The sequence below is a fragment of the Ammospiza nelsoni genome, chromosome 5 (genome assembly GCF_027579445.1).
Source record: "Ammospiza nelsoni isolate bAmmNel1 chromosome 5, bAmmNel1.pri, whole genome shotgun sequence".
NCBI classification, from domain to species: Eukaryota; Metazoa; Chordata; class Aves; order Passeriformes; family Passerellidae; genus Ammospiza; species Ammospiza nelsoni.
The window spans coordinates 71,172,658-71,194,363 of NC_080637.1; the positions used below are offsets into that span (position 1 = coordinate 71,172,658).

Here is a 21,706-nt window from a genome sequence, read left to right on the forward strand (position 1 = left end):
GCCTTTAAGCCTGGCACATTTTTTCCCTCAGCAAAGGAGAGAAAATGGCTGGCCAAGGGTGCTGGAGGCATTTTCTGTTCTAAAGTAAGGCACTGCCAGTTGAACCATGCTAAATTTCAAGCAGAGCAATGAGACAGGAGTTTAGCCTGGTTTTTTGGTTGTTCAGCAAGTCCAGAGGCAGCTTCAGTTTGTGGGTCAGTTTGTCAGTCAAGGCTTTAAAAGTTCCATCATCTCCTCAGGGGGTGCAGTGCAAAGGCTTATCTACATAATTAACATTGATAGTATGGATTTGGGGCTTGCAGGCTGGTCTCAGTGTGCCATGTGGAAGGCTTAGCTCTGTTTTTTGTGGAAAAAAAAGCCTTCGTGTTTCTGGAGCTGCCAAATCTTAGGCCAGGGTTTTAATTAGGTGAACACTGATCTCTAAAGAACACATTCACACATATATTCATAGGTGCCCTTGCAGATAGAAAGTGAAATTTTCCTCCTCTTTTCCATTATTTCCTGGAGAAAGTGAAAAGATTTTATTCAGACTTTGCTGTAGTGCGAGACAGAAAGCAATTCCAGCTGAAATTAGTTGTTCAAGAAAGTTATGAGTATGCAAAAAAGATAGCAATAACTTCTGCTGCTGGTGAGAGCCACAGTGATTTACTGTAATTGATTTGCATAATACCATTTGTGGAGTCATTTTGGCTCCAGCAGCTTTACTGTAATTGGGTATGTGACTATAAATCTAACACGTAAATCTCCAGGGAAATTAAAAACAAAAATAACTTACCAAACTGGTAATTAATATCTTGTAATCATGACTCAGCACAAATAGATTAATAGCTAAGTGATCTAAGTGATTCAAGAAATAAAGCTATCATGCAGAGTTAATGTGGTTCATTAGGAAAGGAGACGATGTTGTCCCTTACTGTTGCACATCCTGCTCAGGGAAGCCAAGTTGGAATTGCTTTGTCTGGATTTCAATCTGAAACGCAACAGTGCTGTATCACAGCTAAAGTGAGTATTTCTTCAGGGATAATTTTAAAGACTGGTCCTGAATTAGGAAAAGAATGTTTCCCTATTATTCTGTTGTGGCATTTAATGTACAGGTAGGGACTGGTGAACTTTTGTTTGGGTTCTCCAGCGGTGCTCCAGAATCCCACTGATCCCTGCTGACACGTCTGAGTGCTGTATTCTGAAGCAACAATGAGAAGATTCAAAAATCAATGTCTCCAGCAGCAGGAAATAATCAAGCATTATTTCCTGGAGCATTAACATTTGATAAGAACCATTGGAACTGGATTTGTCTTTTCACTCTGTTTGGTTGCTTCATTCATTTTGTGCTCTGCACATGAAAATTGCCAAAGTGATGTTGGTGTTTCCAATATGACACCAGGGGCATGTCAGAAGTCCAATTATCTTCAAGGATGGATGCAACTTCTTCCAAAACTCATGAAAAGAACAGATCCCACCACCTATATTTGCGCTGTCTTGTAGTATCTGGAGAAAAAAGGCCACTGCAAACAACAGAGATCTGTGAAAATAGCAATTTCTACATTGTTGAAGTTGTCCATTATTTTCAATTTCCTTTTGAATTTTTTAATTTTTGAATTTTTTTGAATTTTCCTTTTGAATTTTAAAAATATCAAGAGGCTTTTCATCTAAACATCAATGTCTTAAATGTCCTGTGCTGTCAGTGGAAGAATTAGAGTTTTAACTTAAATATTACATGCAATACTATAATATAAAACATATTGCTTTTTATAGCTCATTTATATCTCATTTATATTTACATATATAATTTATGTCTCATAAGTCATTTATGTTTCATTCCTATTCCATTTATAATAAATGATAATAGAAAGTGAAATACATGTGGAAAATTGGAAAAAAAATCTCTTAAAGTGACAATATCAGAGACAAAAACATAGATTCTAATTTATCCTCAAACCCCATTTAATCAAACTAGAAACACCTACTTTTTCCAGTTAAATATTTTGCCTTCATCACACTGCAATTGTGATGGAAGATTTCTATGTGTGAACGGTTCTTACCACCCTGGAAATCCTTTGAGATTCCTGTGGTGGACAGAACCTGTGACCAGGTGGATGTAGATGAGCAGCAGAGCCATCACAGCTGTGTTTGCTCCCCCTGCGCAGAATTTTTATTAAATTGAAAGGACAAATTTCAGAGATTTCCTGTGGTGTTTTTGGGGTTCCATGTCATGGGTAGGAATGATGAATCTGACTCCATGTTCTTAGAAGGCTAATTTATTATTTTATGTTTTATATTATAATAAAGAATACTATACTAAACTATACTAAAGAATAGAGAAAGGATACAGATAGAAAGCTAAACAAGATACTAATGGAAAACTTGTGACTCTCTCCAGAGCCTCGACACAGCTGGCTGTGATTGGCCATTAAGTTAAAACAATTCACATGTTGGATAAACAATGTCCAAACCACATTCCAAAGCAGCAAAACACAGGAGAAGCAATCAGATAATTATTGCTTTCTTTTTTCTCTGAGGCCTTCTCAGCTTCCTAGGAGAAAAATCCTGGGCAAAGGGATTTTTCAGAAAATATGATAGTGACAATTTCCACTGAAAGAAGGAACGGGAGTTCAGAAAAATGAGTGTGGGCACTAGGCTTATAAATACTGTTGTGTTTCAGAAGTCCTCACACTGGTGAGTTCTCTCCTGAGTTTCTCTTTGTGTTTTGTCCCTTTACAGAGAATAGCCAACCTGCTGCCTGCTTGGTACTACAATTTCCGTGTCACCATGGTCACCTGGGGGGACCCAGAGCTGAGCTGCTGTGACAGCTCCACCATCAGCTTCATAACAGGTAACCAGGCAGCTGAAAACTCTGGGGGAGTGCTCCTGGGGGCAGGGGCGCTGACCTGGGTGCTGTGTTTCTACCTACAGATATTTGCCAGTTAGGATATTTCTCATTTAAGTTTTTTGGATTTTTTTTTTGTTTGGTTTTTTGTTTTGTTTTTTATTTTTTTATTTTTTGTTGTTGCTGTTTGGTTGGGGTTTTTTTTTTTTTGTTTTGCTTTGTTTTTTGCAGGTTGTTTTTGCTCATTTTGTTTTTGGTTTTTTGGTTTTGATTTTTTGGTTTTCTTTCTGTTTGGTTTGTTTTGGTATTTGATTTTCTATTTTTTCTGTTTTTAAGTCTCTGAGGACTGCTTTAAATGAACATATAAATGAATTTTTCCTATGCCCAGCATGGTACTTGACTGTTCTGTTGCAGTCCTCCATCAACAGAGTGCATGGCTCCACTAAGGGCCAGGGTCCTGCTCCACTTTTACCACACCATACATTTGACACATGGAGAAGTTAATAGCTAAATTAGTAAACCTGAATTCATATGTTTCTTAATATTATCAAACACTTTTTCATTTATCTGCAATATTTCCAAGAGTTTTTTCCTCCTTCATCACCCTCCCAGTAATCCCCATGTCAGAGCAGCACTGAGATGAGTGAGCTGATATAACCACAGGGATTTCCCTCTTCCACTTGGGACCAGCCGTGGGTTTAACACACTCTGGCATCTCTTGGCAGATTCTTTGGATTTGGATTTTCAGTATGCCCAACAGATCAGCCACAGAGGGAGCAGCAAGAGAGAGGCCCTGTTATCACCTTACCATACACACAGGATGGTCAGGCCAAAATCAGACTTCTCCATTGAATAATTTTGCTTTTAAGTGTCACTGTTTAATTCACCTTGCTGATGTTGAGGTGACTCGAAGGAGGAAATAATTAAGTTTTATTGTGAGTTGCAATGAATTATACTTGTTCTTTTCCATCTGTAGGAATCCAATGAGAAGGAAAATCAGTGTATAATGTCCCAGCCACTCACCCCAAAGCAGACACTAGCCCAGTCCCTGATTTTCTGTTTGGTGAGAGCCAGAGAATGTACCTGGAAAATTTACTGAATAAGACCAATTTTCAGTGATGATTTACCCAGAGCCTGTGCCTCAGAGAGCCACAAGAGAAAAGCCAGCAGCATTTAAAGCTGGGGCTCCACTGAAACCCTCCCATGCTGAGATACCTGATCCAGGTTACTCTGCTGACAAATTCTGGCACTCCTCCAGTGTATCAGAGCTGGAGCCTCCTGAAGGGTCTCCAGGGATATTCCTTGTCCTTTGGCATCAATCAGCTTTTCTGCAGCACTGTAAGGAAGCAATTTTCCAGCTGGTTGGTTGCTGTATGAGGGGAAAAAATGTCTTTTCCAACTGATTTGGGTACCAGGTTCAGTGTTTTGGAATGGAAGTGTTCCAGTGGGACATTCACTTCAGTACTGTATCTCCAGAAACCTGCAGCAGAAATGAGGGAGATCAAGGGTCTTCTAAAAGGTAATCTGTCATCAGTACCAATCTGGATCTCTGTGTGATGACAGGAAAGATTGCTACTGCTCCTAAATGAAAAATTTATCAACTGCTTAACCAGCAGATGCAGACAAAATCAGAAATGGATGAACCTTTAAATATCATCCATTTGTGATTGGCAAAACCTCTCTTAGGTCGTCTGGTCTTCAGTGAAAATATCCAACTGGAATGTTGTATCAGTAGTTAATTTCTCTCATTATCAATGGTTTATACCCCCTGTTTCTGATCTGAATTTTTTTGTTTTTAATATCCAGTCCAAAATATTTTTTTACACTTTTATCTTACTGATTGAAGAGACACAAACTCTTTTTATTTTAGTCTCTATACAGAATTTAGTTTGTTTTTTCTGTTAATAAATTGTTTCCATTGAATTCTGCAGGTTCTCTCACTTTTAGGTGTTTTCCCATGTTAGTTTTTTTCCCCACTCTGCCTCTCTAATTTTTACTGTCTTTACTAAGGCAGATAAAAACTGCAAGTGTAACATCAACCTGCTGAATATTCCTATAGAGGCACAATCATCTCCCTATTCAAAGCTCTCCTGTGTGTGTGCATCTAAATGATTGCATTTCCTGCATCTTCACACCGGAGGTCTGTGTTGATTTACTTCTATTTTATGACTCCTAACAGAATTGATCATTTGTTGTCTACATGCTGTTTTCCAACAGACCTGGCACTATGAAATTCACTTTCTTTGAGCAGGCCCAGCACAGGGGGCAATATCTAAAAGCTCAGCCCTGTCCAAATCCTGCCCTCCTCTGCCAGTTCCATGCTCCTTGCATAGTTCATCAGCCCTGCTTTTCCTTTCAGGGTATTGATGAAAATGGTGAATAGCAATGAGGCATTAAAATCACACTGTGATTTTAAGTGAAGAGCCCTGACAAAGAAAGCTGATTTGGTCAAATTGCAAGCACTTACCAATAGATGGTCAGCACTGAATGTGAGCATTAAACGCACTCCTGTCCTCTGATTGCCTTATTACTTGTAATCTTTTCAGCTTTGCCCAGGAACTGCAGCCAGGCTGGCTTGTGAGGTTTGCCAGTTTGTCATTTCTGCAGGTTTGAAACGTTTGTCCCCAGTAGGTGCTGCCTTTTCACAGCTTTAAGCCACCAGGGACCGAGAGTTCTTTCTCAGCCTCTTCCCTCCCAGAGAGGGAGCAGATGGTTTTATGGAGCACTTGGTCCCTTTCTGCACCATTTTGAACAATGCCACCTCCCCTGCACAGGTTGACAGGAATTAAAACGAACAAACAAACAAAAAAAAAGCCAAAACACCAAAAAACCCTGTATTTTATAAATACTGGAGGGGAAGTTTTGTAGGCTTGGCAGTACACCATCTGTCAGCTCTTCTGTGTATAACTGGAGAGCCAAGCTCCACACCTGGAGCATGAGGTTGAGTTTCAAAAACAGAGGAGAAGGCTCAGCTGGGAGTTTAGGATGGAGCCTGCAGGGAGCTCAGAGCAGAAATTCCCTAAAGCAGGATCCCACTGCTGCTGGGGAGGCTGGGGCTGTGCTGAGCTCAGGGCTGGGGTGATGAGAGGGAGCTTTCTCCCACAGCTACAGAGAGGAGATTTGGGGGATCCAAGAGACCTTTCAGAAGCAGCATTTGTCTCCCAGCTCCTGTTTTACTCAGGCAGGGACGGTGGTGCTGCCAGGGTTGCTGTGTTGACTAGTGAGTTTTTAATGCCACCTGCTGCAAACAGCTGGATTTAAAACAACCACAGGCAAAGGCTCTTTGGGCCACCAGCATTTGCTTTTTGCAGTGAGGATGCTTTCATCTTTGGAGGAGCAGAAGGAGTGAGAAAGAAAGACAGACAAACAGACTCTGAGTGCTGCTGGCTGCCTGTTGGTCCCTTGGGTTCTTCCAGATGTCACTTTGGTCCAGGTCAGCAGCAGGGTGTGACTTCCCACAGCCTCCCTGTGCTCCCCAGAACCTTGTGCTGGGTCACACCAGCCCTGGCCCTTGGTCTCATGTGACATATCCTGGACATTCACTGCCATGAAAGCATACCATCAGTGAAAAGGAGCAGGGGGAAATCATTATTTGTGTATGAGATTCCTGGCCTTAAACTGCAAGGATGCACAGGGATGGGCTGGGAACTTTAAAAATTAAAATAAATACTGCTTCAATGATTTTATACTAAATCTCCTCAGCAGCATAAAAGGACATTTTCAAGATTCATTTGGGAGAATAGTCTTACTAAACATTTCTAAAGGGCCCTAAATTGTCTGTGCGTTGCATTTGCTGCCTTCCTCAGTGAATGCTTCAGTAAAGTCTCAGTGCCAAAGTGGAAGGAGCCTTTGTGAAAGCAGCAGTGACATCTTGTGGCCCTTTCCAAGAGACCTGATCTCCATCCTGCATTCCCTGGCACCCAGGGCTGTGCCCCTCTCACCTGCCCTGTCACAAACACACTGAACAAAACAGCAGAGGAAGACGAGGCAGTTCACACCATTTTCCCCACTGTGCTCCTCAAAATTCCCTTGTAGTATCCAAATTTTCCTACTCATATCTCCTTGGGAGGGGGTTGAGATCTTCACAGACTGAGATTTTCAATTTTGTGTCTCCTCTCACTATTAATTTAACTCTTTTCTGGGTTCCTGCACCTTTGAATCAAGGTGAGTTGGTCATCTATGCTCCCTCTCCAGTTATTGGAGAGGCACCTCCCTCTGAGAGGGAATCCTCATGTTAAACACCAATTTTAGTGTTATTTTGGAGGTTTTAGGGTTGTTCCGGAGGTTGCTGTCGCAGGTCACAGCCGATGGGAGAGCCAGCAAGGGAGGTTGGCTGAGTCCCAGTTCCTGGGGGTGTTGGACAGACATGTGGATGTAGTGCTGAGTTTGGTTTGGCAGTGGATGTGGCAGTGCTGGATTAAGGATTGGTTGAGATCTTCACTGACTGAGATTTTCACTGATTGAGATTTTCACTTTTGGGTCTCCTTTTACTATTAATTTAACTCTTATGGAGTTCTGCACATTTGAATCAGGCAATCAAGGTGAGCTGTGCACCCTCTCCAGTTAATGGAGAGGCACCTCCCTCTGAGAGGGAATCCTCATCTTAAACACCAATTTTAGTGTTATTTTCGTGGTTTTAGGGTTATTCTGGAAGTTGCTGTCTTTCTGCAGGTGACAGCTGATGAGACAGCCAGAAAGGGAGGGTAGCTGAGTCCCAGTTTAAAGTCCATGTGGATATGGAGCTGAGGGACCTGGTTTGGTGGTGGATGTGGCAGTGCTGGTTAAAGATTGATCTCAGTCTTAGAGGTCCTTTCCAGCAGGAGTGACTCTGTTATGTGGGCTGCAAATAGAGCCAAGGATTTGCTGGCAGCTCCAGAACAACAAAATCCCTCCTGACAGGGCTGTGATGGGGCCCTTTTTCCCTCCCTTCCACCCAGGGAGCAAGGGTGGTCATAACTTCCCATGCAAAAGTTGTTCTTTGGAAATCTGCAGGGTTTGGGCTTTTCCTCCTAGAAAGATGCAAGCTCAGTGAAACGTACTTTTTTTCCTATATAAAACCTATCAATGTAACAATTTATTATTTCTTTTCAATTCAGTGACACAGTGAAGCAACATCTGAGGCTTTTGACTTGAATTTGACTTACAAGTGTGACTAAAAAAATTTTTTTTATCTGCTGTAATTTTTTTAAACTGAAAGATTGCAAAAAGGAGTGTATTTTCAATCTGATTATCTCCCAGGTTAAACAATGATTTTCATATATTTCAGCTGGTGCTCAAAAGGTTTTAATGATGCTTTCCTGCTAGCTTTGTGATATTCTCCTCCTGACAGCATCCTTTGGCACAAGTTTATCACTGGATTTGCTAATCAGCTGTGTTAAACCCTGTCTGTAACACACTTGCCTTCTTCCTTCAGCACCTGTGGCACCCAAAATTACCTCTGTGGAGTACTACAACCACCTCCTGTACGTCACCTGGACCTATGGAGGAGATGGCCCTGACCTTTCTCATTCCAGGATGCTGCACTGGATGGTCATTGCAGAAGGAAAGAAAAAAATCAAGAAGAGTGTAAGTACCAGTGTGGAAAGTGGGTGGTGTTCATTTCTTTGAGGATTTTTTTTCCCTTTTTATTTTCTTTCTTTTTTTCTTTTTTTTTTTTTGGTGGGCTTTTGTTTGCTTGGTTTGTTTTCCTGAGTTGTTAATTCAGTAAAATTTTGACAACTCTGATAACTTTGTGTTCTATATTATATGTTATGTATTATATATTATATGTTATGTATTATATATTATATGTTATGTATTATATATTATATGTTATGTATTATATATTATATATTATATATTATATATTATATATTATATATTATATATTATATATTATATATTATATATTATATATTATATATTTATCAGAGTTGTCAAAGTTTTTCTGAGTTAACAACTATACATATATATATCATATATATAATGTATATATATTTTATATATACATAATATATAATATATTGTATTATTTATTTTATATATATTATATATATAACTTAGTTATGTAACTTTGATTACTATTCCAGCAAGTTTGGTGGAAGCCAGTAAAAGTTATTTCCCAGTGTTAGATCACTTTGAAAGACTTGAGTTCTCAAAATATCCAGTGGACAAAGTGTTTCTGTAGTGATCCAGTGAAGGTGTTGATAATTTATATAATTTAAAAAGAGCTTAAAAACTTCTCAGCTTCAGACAGTAAAGCTTAAAGATTATTCTTACATACAGGTATGGTATTTTCTATTTTAATTTATTAATAAACAGAGTAAGCTACTGGCTGAGGTTGTTTTATTTGTTCAAGTACTGTTGCTTCCCATTTTCTGACTTTATCTTCATAAATTCTGTGTTCTTTATTTATGTTTGAATATGAGTTACACTAATTGAAGGGATGAGGATTTCACCCAGAATGTGTGCACTTAAAAAACTTGCTAGATGCTAAGCTGTGCTCTTGGTACATTCTCTTGAACATTCAGAAAATTGGAAGTGTATTTTCAGCAGAAGTGCAAATTTATCTATAAACAAAATTTTAAAGCTTTAGGGATGTCTTTACAAACGTGTGTCTTTATATTCCTTCTAAGACAAGGGAACCCAGAGGGTATTCTTTAGGAAAATCCTGCAAAAACCTACCTATTTATAGCTAACTTTTATGGTTCTGTTCATATTTATCCATATGGGTAAATATGTCAACATATTTGCAGGCATCGGGGCACCTCTTCTTCCAAGCTCTGTTAGTCATTTCCAGGAACTGTTTCCTTTAAAACTCATTGTAATATCATAATTTGATTTTATTATCATAACTAATGTGGTTGGTTTTTTTGTGGTATTATTGAAATAAATAGGTAGCACTGTCAGATGATGCTGACTTTTTCTTCCTGCTCCCTGTGTGTTTCCCAAGTCTCCACAGAAGTTGGTCAGTTTTTAGAGAAGTGATGAAAATTACGTGCAAAGCCCTGTTGGTCTTTATTCAGAACTGTCAGTTTCTCTTCCATCTGAAAGCTTCAGCCTGAGAATTAAGTGACTTTGAAAACCAGCATGAGATTCCTGGATAGGCCCTTTATATATAGTCCAGAAGTGCTCTGAAAACAATTCCGAGTTCTGCATCCTTCTCCATGACTCTGGAGAAATGGGAAGATTACCCTAAAATAAAAGGAAGAAGTTAGTCTTTTGAGACTCAGTTTAGGATCTGGTTTCAGACTCGCAGATGATTGAACTCAGACCCTGAGACCTCTTGTCAAGTTAACAGGTCTCCAAGAGGTGTTAGCCTTGCCCAGATGGATTAAATTTTCAGGTCTGTAGGATGCATAAAGTCTTGCCTACACATGGCCTGTGTGCTCTTCTTTGAGGTGTCTGACCTGATTTAAATTCCTCTAAAAATTACAATGGACTCAAGTCCATGGCTTCTTTAGCATTTTGCACAACTGGAGAAATCTAGATGCTCTCAGTGGTGTGAGGGAGAATTTCTTTTTTCCTTACATTTCCACTGGTCACATAGAAAGTGCAGCCTAAAATTCTTTTTTTTTTTTTTTTTTTTGCTAATCTGGTTTCGTGGTTGGTGTCAGTGGGAGCTGGTTGATGTCACCTGTTGCCCTGTTTTTTAAAGTTTTTCTAAGCCTTCTAATGTTTACATTCTTGTAATGAAATTTCTCACACACTTCATGTAAATAACTTATTGGTTTGCATTATTTTATAGAGGAATAGAAATTTGATGGACTGTCGGTTTGTCCAATGTCATTGGAGAGGTGGCACTGTCATCCTCCATTTCACTGTCAGTTTTGGACATCTATAAATGTTGGAGCCAAAAATTAAAATTTCTCTTTTTTACCTTGAGAGCGCTGCGTGTCCGCGTCGTGTTATTTCATGTCCTGTAGTGACATTCACCAGTCTGGAGCACACAGAAGACATCTGCTGTGGTGCACAGGAATTTCTCAGTAGTGTTTTGAGTGACCAGGTCAATTTTAGGAGTCAGTTGTGTGGTTTGTGTTGTGTTTAAGGTGGTGTCTTTGATTGTCCAGGTAACGCGCAATGTGATGACTGCAGTGCTCAGCTTGCCTCCAGGGGACATCTACAACCTCTCAGTGACTGCTTGCACTGAAAGAGGCAGCAACACTTCCACGCCCCAACTTGTGAAATTGGGTAAGAACTGCTTGTTTGTACACTATTGACTCACCCCACTCGTTTGACTGTAAAGTGACCCTGGCAGCACCTTCCTTATTTCAGTTTTGTACCTCTGAGCCCATTTCTCTTGCAAAGCTGTAATTTTCACCTCACCTTGCTGTGAAGGTTGTCTCATGGCCTGTGTGAGAAGCTAATCTCCTAGAATGATTTTGCTCAAGAGGAGCAAGAGTGACAGAATTTGACTGTAAGTGGAAGTAGGAGAATGGAAATCACTTAGCGCCTTGCTGAGAGAACAAGTCAGCCTCATACGTGCTTGCCTAAGGTCTTGAACACATGTAGGGTTTGAGGGTGGCAACTCAGGCTTCACAGATGAACTTTTCAGTAAAAAGCAGAACCTTTCTTTCTACCTTTCTGTTTCTGACAAGCCTATTTCTACACCTCTCTGCCACTTGGTCTGCTTTCCTGTCTCCCCTCCTCTCTCCCTGGACATCTGCAAAGTCCTTCAACACCAAAAACTTACCCTTAAATACAAATTAATGACAGCACTCTTTATAAAAATACTCAGATTTGTGGATGTGGAACCAAGCCTTATTTTAAGAGAAGTATATGTAATATACTCATAGAAACAAAAGAAAACTTGAGAATTTGATCCTTAGTGTAAGAGTTTCAAATATAACTTTCTACCTAATATCTTTCTTTACTTGAGAGGAAGACTGGACCCTGCACCATTGGACCTTAAGACATTGTAGTTCTCTTTTGAATGTATGTGGAGTTGTTGAGCCCTAGCTACCTAAAATACTGAAATTTCCAAATGTGCCAAACTGCTTTTACAGGAGTTAGTTCTGCTGAGAAGGTGGGTAAGGAAGAGTTTGTAATTTCAGGGAGGATTATCTTCTCTACATGAATAATAATCCTTTTATGAGTCACTGCAAGAGAAGTGAATTTAAAGGACTCTAATTTCTAATTGGATTAGAGGTCTAAAAAACAACCATTGTCCATTTATGCTTCTCAGCATTCTTCTTACTCAGTGCTGAGGCAAACAGATACACAACAATCTCAAGTTCTTGCAGGTCTTCTTACCAAAGGCAATATTTGAAAGAAGCAGGCAAATTCCATGAGTTTTCTTTGCCCTGTGCAAACCACATCCACTGTTTTCCCCATGCCTCGTGCCTGTGCAGTTCCTTGTGTGTATTTGCTCACCCACTGAGGGGGTCAATGTGTGGGGTGAGTATTTCCCCCTGCTACCACTGTCCAAGTGCTTTAGGGTGATATTTCAAGACACCAGCTAGCTTTATCTTTCAGACAGATCCACCAGCCTTATTCATGTTGTACACCCTGCAGCACAGCTGTATCTTCCTCTTCTTTCCTTGTGGATGGGCACTCTTACTGAAATTGGGTGAATATTTTGCCCTTCAGTGTCAACAAAGAGAAGGTGGAATGAATTCCATTTCAATTAATCCCTTCTTTGAGCGTGGGGTTTTTTTGTTGGATTGAGTTTGATTTTTTTTTTTTCCCTTTATGATGTTTGAACTTTGAATAGACAAAAGTGAGGATATTTTGCCAGAGGTTTTCCCTCTCTGTGTTTCTGAGGGCAGCAATGGGAGTTGTAATTAGCAGTAGTGGAAACTGACTCCAAGTGATAGACGACTCAGCGCTTGGCAGTCACTTAAGCATTCCTGCCAAATGTTCTTCCCTCCACGATGTTTGCTTCATCCTGGCAGCTTTCCACCTGCAGAAAAATCAAGCCATTTGCTGGAAGCAAAAGGAGGATTTGCCTGGGACGCCGCCCAAATGCAAAACTCATATTTTAATTGAGGCCATTTTTTTACCTGGAGTGAGGGATGGAATGTGTTTCTGAGTCCAAGAGCAGATATATGTGTGCAATTATGGGAGAGGGACACTTTCCTGTGTAGCTCTGGGACAACGTGTGCACTGCAAGCCCCATGACACACGTGAATGTCCAACACTTTCCATAATGCCAATATGGCTTGGATAGACTCCAACCCCAGAACACAGATCTGATTGTTTCAGGATCAGATACGTCTCCAAAATGTCTATAACTACTTGAGCAAGTCCCTCGTGCCAAGGTTCCTGTGACAGCATCTCCCAGAATGAGGATAGCAAATTATTTGTGAAAGGAAAAAGAATCAACCCAGAATGTTCTTGTGCATCATTGTATGCAGCGTGTCAGAATCCCAAAATCGAGTCATTGTTTGAGAATTACAGCTTTAATTAAACATCCACGGAATAGGAGATCTGAAAGCTGTGCAGAACAACTCAGAAATGTACAGCCCAAATTTTACATTCTCTGAAGGCAAAGCAGAAGAGCCCAGGAGGCTTGAGGTGTGGAAAGCTAGGGATTTCCAGTACCCACCATAGAAAGTCATCAGGATGAGTATCAGGATTAAACATAAAATAATTAAACAATTATTTAATGTTTAATAATTAAACAGTTTTGTTGTTTTTTTTAAACTGGTAATTGGCTAAGTATTTTCTCTGCTGCACTTAAAGGAACCTAGGCAGCCTTTTCTTGTGGGAAGCTGCTTGTTTATAATCTCCTGGTCAGGCCTTGTGGAGAAAAGCCTTCTCAGGCCAAAAGTGCTGCTAACAGGTGGACAGTGATCTTCTCTGAAGGAGTTCCTGCTAACATTGTTCTATTAATAGAATCCACAGATCATCCTCAAACAAGGGCTCTGCTGAAAAAGGAAGTGAAGTAATTATCCATCTGTCCAAATAGAGAACGGTTTAAATAGAGAAGAAAAACCAACACACTTCATCATCTTCCCATTTTACAGGGGTAGTTTGTCATCATGAGAGGATTTACATTGGTAGACTTTATCTGAAGGAAATGAAAGATAGCAGGGCATCAGGCATTGCTTTCAATTTTTTCATTTTTCTCAGTTGTCTGGAAACTTAAAGATAAGCTTAATGAAAGGAGATTTTTCTCTTACACCAGAACCAGCCCCTCCAAAATCACTGTTTGCTGTCAACAAGACTCAGACCTCTGTGACTCTGCTGTGGGTGGAAGAAGGAGTAGCTGATTTCTTTGAAGTTTACTGCCAGCAGGCTGGATCTGGCCAGGAAACAAAAGCCCAGGTATGTCTCTCTTCTTTGGTGTCTTCATCCCAGAATTAAACTTGTAAAGCTAAACTACTAAAGCTATCCTTCAAATACTAAAATATTTTCATTGTTTTGCAATGTTAAGGTTGGCCTCTGTCTTATTGATGAGGCTATGTGACTGGTTGGAGAGAAATTGTGGGCATCCAACAGTGCCAGTGGAATTGGCTCTGATGCACTGTGCAAAAGCAAAACCTAACTGGCCACAAAACTAAGGGAATGCCAATGAGCAAGAAGGGAAAATTGGTCAGGTAGCTTCATAAGGAATGGGGAAAACAGACATATTAAATGCCATAAGATTTCTGATGCATTATTTAATTATTTCTGGAATACTTTATTCCTGGTTTTGAGATCTGTTAACTGAAGTTCAGTTTCTTGCTATTCCGAGAGCACCTTTATGCAAATGTGGCTACTCCTCATGCATTTTATATTATTTTTACTACTGGGTATTGTCTTCAAGACCCACCTCCTGAGCCTCACATATGAACCTCCTTTTCTCTCTGTCCAGTCAGGTACCTGTGTTCAGCAGCCAATTTAAATATAAACTATTTAAATGGGCAATGCTGTTCAGTGAAAAACAGAGAGCAGTAGTAGTTTTAATTCCTTGGCATTCAGTGCTGTGCATCATGTGAGGTTTACTTTGTGCTTTAGCTGATGGTATAATGAATCACTGTGATTACATGCCGCAAAACATTATTCTCATGTGCACTGTGACACATAATGGGGAATCATTGTGAAAGAAGTGAAAAATTACCTACTTAAACTACTGATTAACATGTGGAAAAGACCTGCACACTCTTAAATCCTATGGAAGATCAGTCTGAATTATTTAATATTCTTTTAAAATTGAGACAGACAATTACTAAAGGAAAAAGAATGCTTACATGCACTTTAATCTTTTGGATCATTTAGATTCCACCTCTAGATTTTTGCTTTTTCATGCTGAATAGCAAAGGTCCCGAAGTCTCATATTTGGGGTGTTCCCAGACGAAGGAAGGAATGATGAATCTGACTCCATGTTCTCAAAAGGCTAATTTATTGTTTTATGATACTATATTATATTAAAGAATGCTATACTAAGCTATACTAAAGAATACAGAAAGGATACTTACAGAATGCTAAAAAGATAATAATTAAAACTTGTCACTCCTTCCAGAGTCCCGACACAGCTTGGCACTGATTGGCCAATGAGTGTAAAAATTCATATGAAACAATCACCTGTTGGATAAACAATCTCCAAACACATTCCAAAGCAGCAAAACACAGGAGAAGCAAATGAGATAATATTGTTTTCCTTTTTCTCTGAGACTTCTCAGGAGAAAATCCTGAGCAAAGAGATTTTTCAGAAAATATGATGGTGACAGTGAAGTCATTATCATCACTTACCAGAGATTCAAAATAGTGATGGGATCAGGCAAGGAAAGTACCAGAGCATTTGCAATTTCAGCTCAGAGCAGATCTGTTTTAAGAACATCAGGAAAAGACTGCTACATCTGGCAGATGCTTCACTGGGTGTCTCATTGTTGACAGGAACATCTGGCACTGGATAATGCAGAGATTGTCAGCTCACTCCTCATTAGATTCATCATTCTCTTTTCTGTCTCCATGAAAAACTGGGAAGGGCTCCTTTCTGAACTGGAACAAGGGATGCTTTCCAAGTAGGCTGCTGGTGAAAATTCTTTGTGATTTTCCATGCTAGTTACATGAGCATTTTTGTCCCTTCCCTGCATCTTTAAATCAGTGAAATGAAAAGCAACAGCTTTCCAATTTTGAACGTCTTGGATTTGAGTTGACTAATTTAAATTTCCCAGAGGGGAAAATGGAAACACGCAACCAAGTATGATTGCCAAAGTGTGGCTCCTCCTTTTAGCTCAAGCAATGAAAGTCTCCTTTTGCACTCATGTGATTTCATCTACACAGTGTACCTCAGGATTGCTCTGCAACAGGAGTTTAGGATTAGCCATGGCTACAACAGGTTCTTGGAAATATCCAGTGCTTGGGACTTGTTACAGCACCTTGCATTCCCCATCTGGAGGGGGTTCATTCATAAAACTTCTCCTTCTCTCCCTTCTAAACCACTGACTCAGTGTCCCTGTTTTCACAAGTGTAACATAACCGACCCCTGGTTATGCTGGACAGTCCAGAAACAGAGACTTAAGGAACTCTAACTCAATGCATGTTCTTGCTGTGTTTGTTTTCTCTTGCTCTGTCAGCATTTAAAATCCACAAAAGGGTTCACAAGGGTCACAGTAATTAATGCATTGTATAAATGTGTACTGCCAGCTAGAAAAACTGAAGCGTAGGGTGTTTCATTATAATTATTGCAAAAGACTTTGCTCTAGCTTTTCCATCTTGGCCATTCAAAAGGGCTCACAGGCCTCCACACCCAGAGGAGCTGGCTCAGAGGCAGAGATTTCATTCATTCAAACCAGAATTGTGATTTCCTTCATGGCAGAGGTTGTGACTGCCTTGGCTGTTCTTTGAATAAGAATAACTTGGTTTTCCTCCCACCTGCCTGGCTTAGAAACCAGAGCTCATGAGCTGTGTCCACCTCTGGGATGGCCTGGAGGTCTCAGTGCTTTCCCCTACCATTCATGTGCCTGATTAACCCACTCTGGGCACGTGTCCTTCCTCCCCAAAGGGCTCTGGGGTCCCTGGTGTGCTCTGGGGTGTTCTTGCAGCTGCATTCAGCCCTGTTCCTCCTCCCTTTTCTGCCAGACAATCTGCCTGCTGTCAAAGGCAAGTCCTGGTTGCCCTTCCTGGTTTCAAAGTGCTGATTTCTTCCACCAGATCTGACTTCATCTGTTAGATCCATGGAACACTGATTTGTGCTCTGGCATTTATGAGAGACACAAACCCCTGTGTGTTTTTCCTTGTGTCTGCAGGAACCTGTCACTGTCTCCTCACACGTTGTGACCATTTCCAGCCTGACCCCTGCCACCTCCTACAACTGCAGCGTGACCACCTTCAGCCACAACAGCCCCAGCATCCCCACCTTCATTGCAGTTTCCACCATGGGTAAGCAGCATTTCCCTGCTTTCTTCTGCTTCCTCATCCAGCTACATCTGTTCCCCTGTTGTATTTGCATTCCCCCAGATGAAGGAAGGAATCATGAATCTGACTCCATGTTCTCAGAAGGCTAATTTATTCTTTTATGATACTATATTATATTAAAGAATGCCATACTAAACTATACTAAAGAATACAGAAAGAATACAGACAGAAGGCTAAAAAGATAATAATGAAAACTCCTGACTCTTTCCAGAGTCTCAACACAGCTTGGCACTGATTGGCCACTGGGTCAAAACAATTCACACCAGATCCAATCATGCAATCACCTGTGGGTAGACAAGCTGCAAACCACATTCCAAAGCAGCAAAACACAGGAGAAGCAAATGAGATAATTATTGTTTTCGTTTTTCTCTGAGGCTTCTCAGCTTCCCAGGAGACAAAACCTGGGTGAAGGAATGCTGTTCATATAATGTGAATGCCACATTCTCCCTTGCTTTCTAAAGCTGCTCTTTGTAATGCTGGCCCCAGGGGTTGTGTGTGTCATGAAAAGGCTGCCAGGTGTGGATGGGATGGGGGAGAAGCTTTGGGAAGCCCTTAGAAAAGGCCCCACTTGGAAAACACAAACTAGGGGCTCAGTTCTGGACTGGGTTTTAGAAACCAGGGATGGAGTTTGTGGTGCCAATACTAAAGATCAGATTCAGTCAATAATAACATTGACTGCTTTATGATATTTATAGAGAAAAATGTTTTCTCAGCCAAGCCCAAACAAGAGGAAAATCACATTCACAAGCTTTTAAGGCTTCCTGCATTCAGCAAAGAAGTAAGAGAGAGGAAAGGTCTCTGTAGGATCCTCAGCAGTCACAGCCAAAAGGGTCCTGAGGGAGGATCCCTGGGTATGCCATTTTCCAGAGTAATTAAGCAATTTCCACCCAGGATGTTGCAAATCCCCAGTTTATTATTTTGCTTCTGGGTCAGAAAAAGCATTGATTATTGTTGAAGAATAACTTCAGAGTGGAAATGTGCTTTGGAGACATAGATGATGATGAATATCTGTATTTTGTGTTACCTTCACCGTTTTCCCTTGTGTTATAAATGTCAGCTAAAGAAGAAAAAAATAATAAATCAGAATATGTTAAAGTCTAACAAAAATGCCAGGGTGAAGGCATTTCCCCAAAGAAATTTTCTAAGAGCAATAGCTACTCACACTCTCCCCTTATCTCCTGTGGTAGGCTTTTCTCTAACGCTCCAAGCTCTTTGAGATAAGCTTAAAAAAATAACATTATCAAAACTCAGGGAAAAACTAAACCAAGGAAAAATGCCAATGCTTCTGAACTGAGTAACTGAGAACAATTTTCTCTATGTGCAGTTACTGAGATGAACCCCAATGTCGTGGTAATCTCCGTGCTGGCCATCCTCAGCATCCTCCTGATTGGGCTGCTGCTGGTCACTCTTGTTGTCCTCAGGAGAAAACACCTACAAATGGCAAGGTAAGTCCAGATTTCTGCTAATTACCAAAAGGAAAAAAAAAAAAAAAAAAACCCACCAAAAAACAAAAAACAAACAAACAAACAAAAAACCCACAACCAAAAAAAAAACTACAAAAAAAAAAAAAACCAAAAAAACAAACCAACCAAAAAAAACCCACAAAAACCCCAAAACAACAACAACAAAAAACCCACCAAAAAACAACAAATAACAACAAAAATAAACCAAAACAAACAAACAAACAAACTACAAAAAACCCAACAACAAAACAAAAACCCCAAAAAAACACCAAAACCCCCCATTCAGACACTAACAAACATTGTGACAATAGTTTCAGATGAGAATGCTTTTGTGTGGGTGCTATTTGAGGTGCTTGTTGTGTTATTTTTAGCGGGGTGTCTCCAAGAGTTGTTTTGCTGCTCTTGACCACATCCTCTCCTTGTATCTATTTTCACTCCTGACCTGACTGAGAAGCCTCAAGCTTTGTCTTATTTTGAGATTTGCAGGATTTATCCATAAATACAATCCCATATTACAAAAGGGTGTGTCAGGGACATTAATGATAATTAGGATGTGAGGCAAATGGGCATGAGCAGGACATCAAGGTTCTTTGCAAGTCTTTGATGTGGTTTGGAACAGGAGATTTTTCCCATACCAAAAGATAACATTTTCTAGAAGGTCTCTCTCTCACCATTTGCCAGTCTGCACCAGTCATTTGTACCTGAATATTGAAATTCAATTTCCTTTTCTAGGAGATCTTACCTGCAACAGTTCACTTTAATGTGAGTTGTTGTGGCCTGTGTGAGCTGTGGAAGTTTCCCCAAACCATATATATTCTGTGTGTATATATATATATAAAATTGGTTTACCTACTAGTTTTGAAGGTATCACAGAGTCTTTGTCCTTTTATAATCTATATAATATATTTTATATTAATTTATGGTACTGTGTCAAGAAAGGAAATTATTTCACATAAAAAATCTTATGTAAAAACTCTTGTGCTTAACAAGATGCTGGATTTTGTGTGTTGTGTCTAGTCTATATATTCCATGCAATAGATGACCACATCACACATATGTCTCAAGTTATCATTTTAAAAAAACATTATATAGTTTGTTCCTTTTGCATGCAATTGGCTCTGAAATTCCCAGCTAAATTAATTCTTTTCTATTTAATTACTGAGCAGCCAGCCCAAAGCTTTTTCTCTTCATCACTGCTTCTAGCCACAGAACATAAACACCCCAGAAGGAAATTTTAAAAATAAATCCAGAAAGAAGCTGCAAGCAATTGTTTGCTTAAATCAAGAAAATAGTCAAGTTAGTTTATAATTCATAGCTGAAAATAATAGACTTGTGATAAGGACACTAGTAGAATGTTATTCAGAATTTTATTTTTTTTCCTTACAGTTATTTTCATGATTCAAAATTACCTATAATTATCCTGTAAAAAGGATATAATTAAACAACTTCTCCTTGTGAGTGGGAACAATGAATATTTAGTATAGAAGGGTAAATATTTAAGCTGTGCACTGAGGCCAGTGCCCTGCTATGGAAAGCACAAATTTAGACAGAAGATAAGGTCTATTTGAGAATTTCCTTCTTTTGAAGCATTTTTAGGCAATTTGATCTCAGGTGGTGTTGAACATTTATTGGTTTTAGACGACCACATTAAAGGATTCTAGTTATGTTCATTTCACATTATCTGAGACCAAGTCACAGATGAGTGTTTAGCATTTCCCTGCAACTCCAAAGGTTAAATTTTTGTTAAACCAAGCTCTTTGCAAGTGTTGTGAATCCAAAAATAATAACTTTTTACTTAATGCTTTTCCTGGAACAGGGAGTGTGGGGCTGGGACCTTTGTGAATTTTGCATCTTTGGAGAGAGATGGAAAGCTCCCCTATAACTGGTGAGTGTTTGAAGCAAAGCTTATGTTTTCTTCCCCATCTCTGCTTTTTGGCAAATGTTATCTGTAATCTTATAGTGCTTATTTTTTATGTCTTTGCTGTCCCTCTTTAGGCTAAAACTACTAGGCTTGTTAATTTTGTATTTTATCCCTTGAATGTATTTTATTTCTTGAATGATGAATGAAGACATGCATTCTGTCACCTGCTGTTTTTAGTAGGCAATGATGCATTTGCATGTCAGCCAAGTTTCATGGATGTGTTTGGGGAGGATTTTTTTCCCCTTTCTCTTACAGGCATATTTCCTAAAATAACACAACTGTAGAAACTTTACCTATAAATTCATTAGCACTTCCATGTATTTGCATCCAGGAGTAAAATTATTTGTAGATAACTAATTACCAACTGTCTTCATACAGTGCCTTTAATAAATATTTCTTTATGTTACAAGACAAGGACAAGCCAACTCAAATATATACTGTAACTTTATGTTCAGTGCTGTTGAATAAAATAACAAAAAAAATCCCTAAATATATCTTGCTAGTCTAGAAAATCACCTGCAAGAATTCCAGGCACTGATATGGACTGTAAATCATCTCTGTCACCATCGGCTGATGAGAAGTATTTGAACAACGAAAATCTGTAGGATTAGCTTTTATAGAAGTAAACCTGAATGGCAGTGTGAATCTGCCACCCCTATTTTCATCATCATCCCTATTTTGATAATCAAATAAATGGTAATGACAGAGCCCAAGGTTTACTGTTCTGTTGTTAGCAATCTCTGCAAAAACCTCTTCTCTTTCAAGGCAAGTCCAAGCACAGACACTTAACAGGATGACATCAGCCCCATTCCAGTAGGCCAGGAGAAAAAAACCTAAAAAAATGCCTTTACACCCATGGTCAGCTCTGCTGACAGCTGAGAAGTTGGAAAGAAAAGTTGGTGCACAGGGAATTTCTTTCCATGACCTCACAGGACACAGCCTGCCAGCCAGGCTGGGATTAACTGGATTGACACTGCACCACCACAAGCCTTTTGCTGATAAGCTGCAAACTGAACTAACAAGCCCAGCAAATCTTGTCAATATCTCACTGTGCTGCTAATTAGCTGGATATTAAACAAGCTTCACTTGCTTGGTTTAGCTTTAATAGCAGCCAGCTGTGTGCAGTACAAATGAAACCATCCCTCAGCTTCTCTTGCTTGGGCTGTATTAATGGCA

At 39.7% G+C, this 21,706-nt stretch overlaps 1 protein-coding gene across 2 annotated transcripts in view; it reads left to right on the forward strand.

The window, feature by feature from the left end:
- Positions 1-21,706, forward strand: part of PTPRO (protein tyrosine phosphatase receptor type O) — a 139,398-nt gene that overhangs the window by 97,077 nt on the left and 20,615 nt on the right. For both annotated transcript variants that reach the window (XM_059472330.1, XM_059472331.1), the window contains 7 exons: positions 2,719-2,830; positions 8,238-8,389; positions 10,873-10,993; positions 13,932-14,071; positions 16,978-17,110; positions 18,471-18,591; positions 20,426-20,494. In XM_059472330.1, coding sequence (XP_059328313.1) covers positions 2,719-2,830; positions 8,238-8,389; positions 10,873-10,993; positions 13,932-14,071; positions 16,978-17,110; positions 18,471-18,591; positions 20,426-20,494 — 848 coding nt within the window. The remainder of the gene's footprint in view (positions 1-2,718; positions 2,831-8,237; positions 8,390-10,872; positions 10,994-13,931; positions 14,072-16,977; positions 17,111-18,470; positions 18,592-20,425; positions 20,495-21,706) is intronic.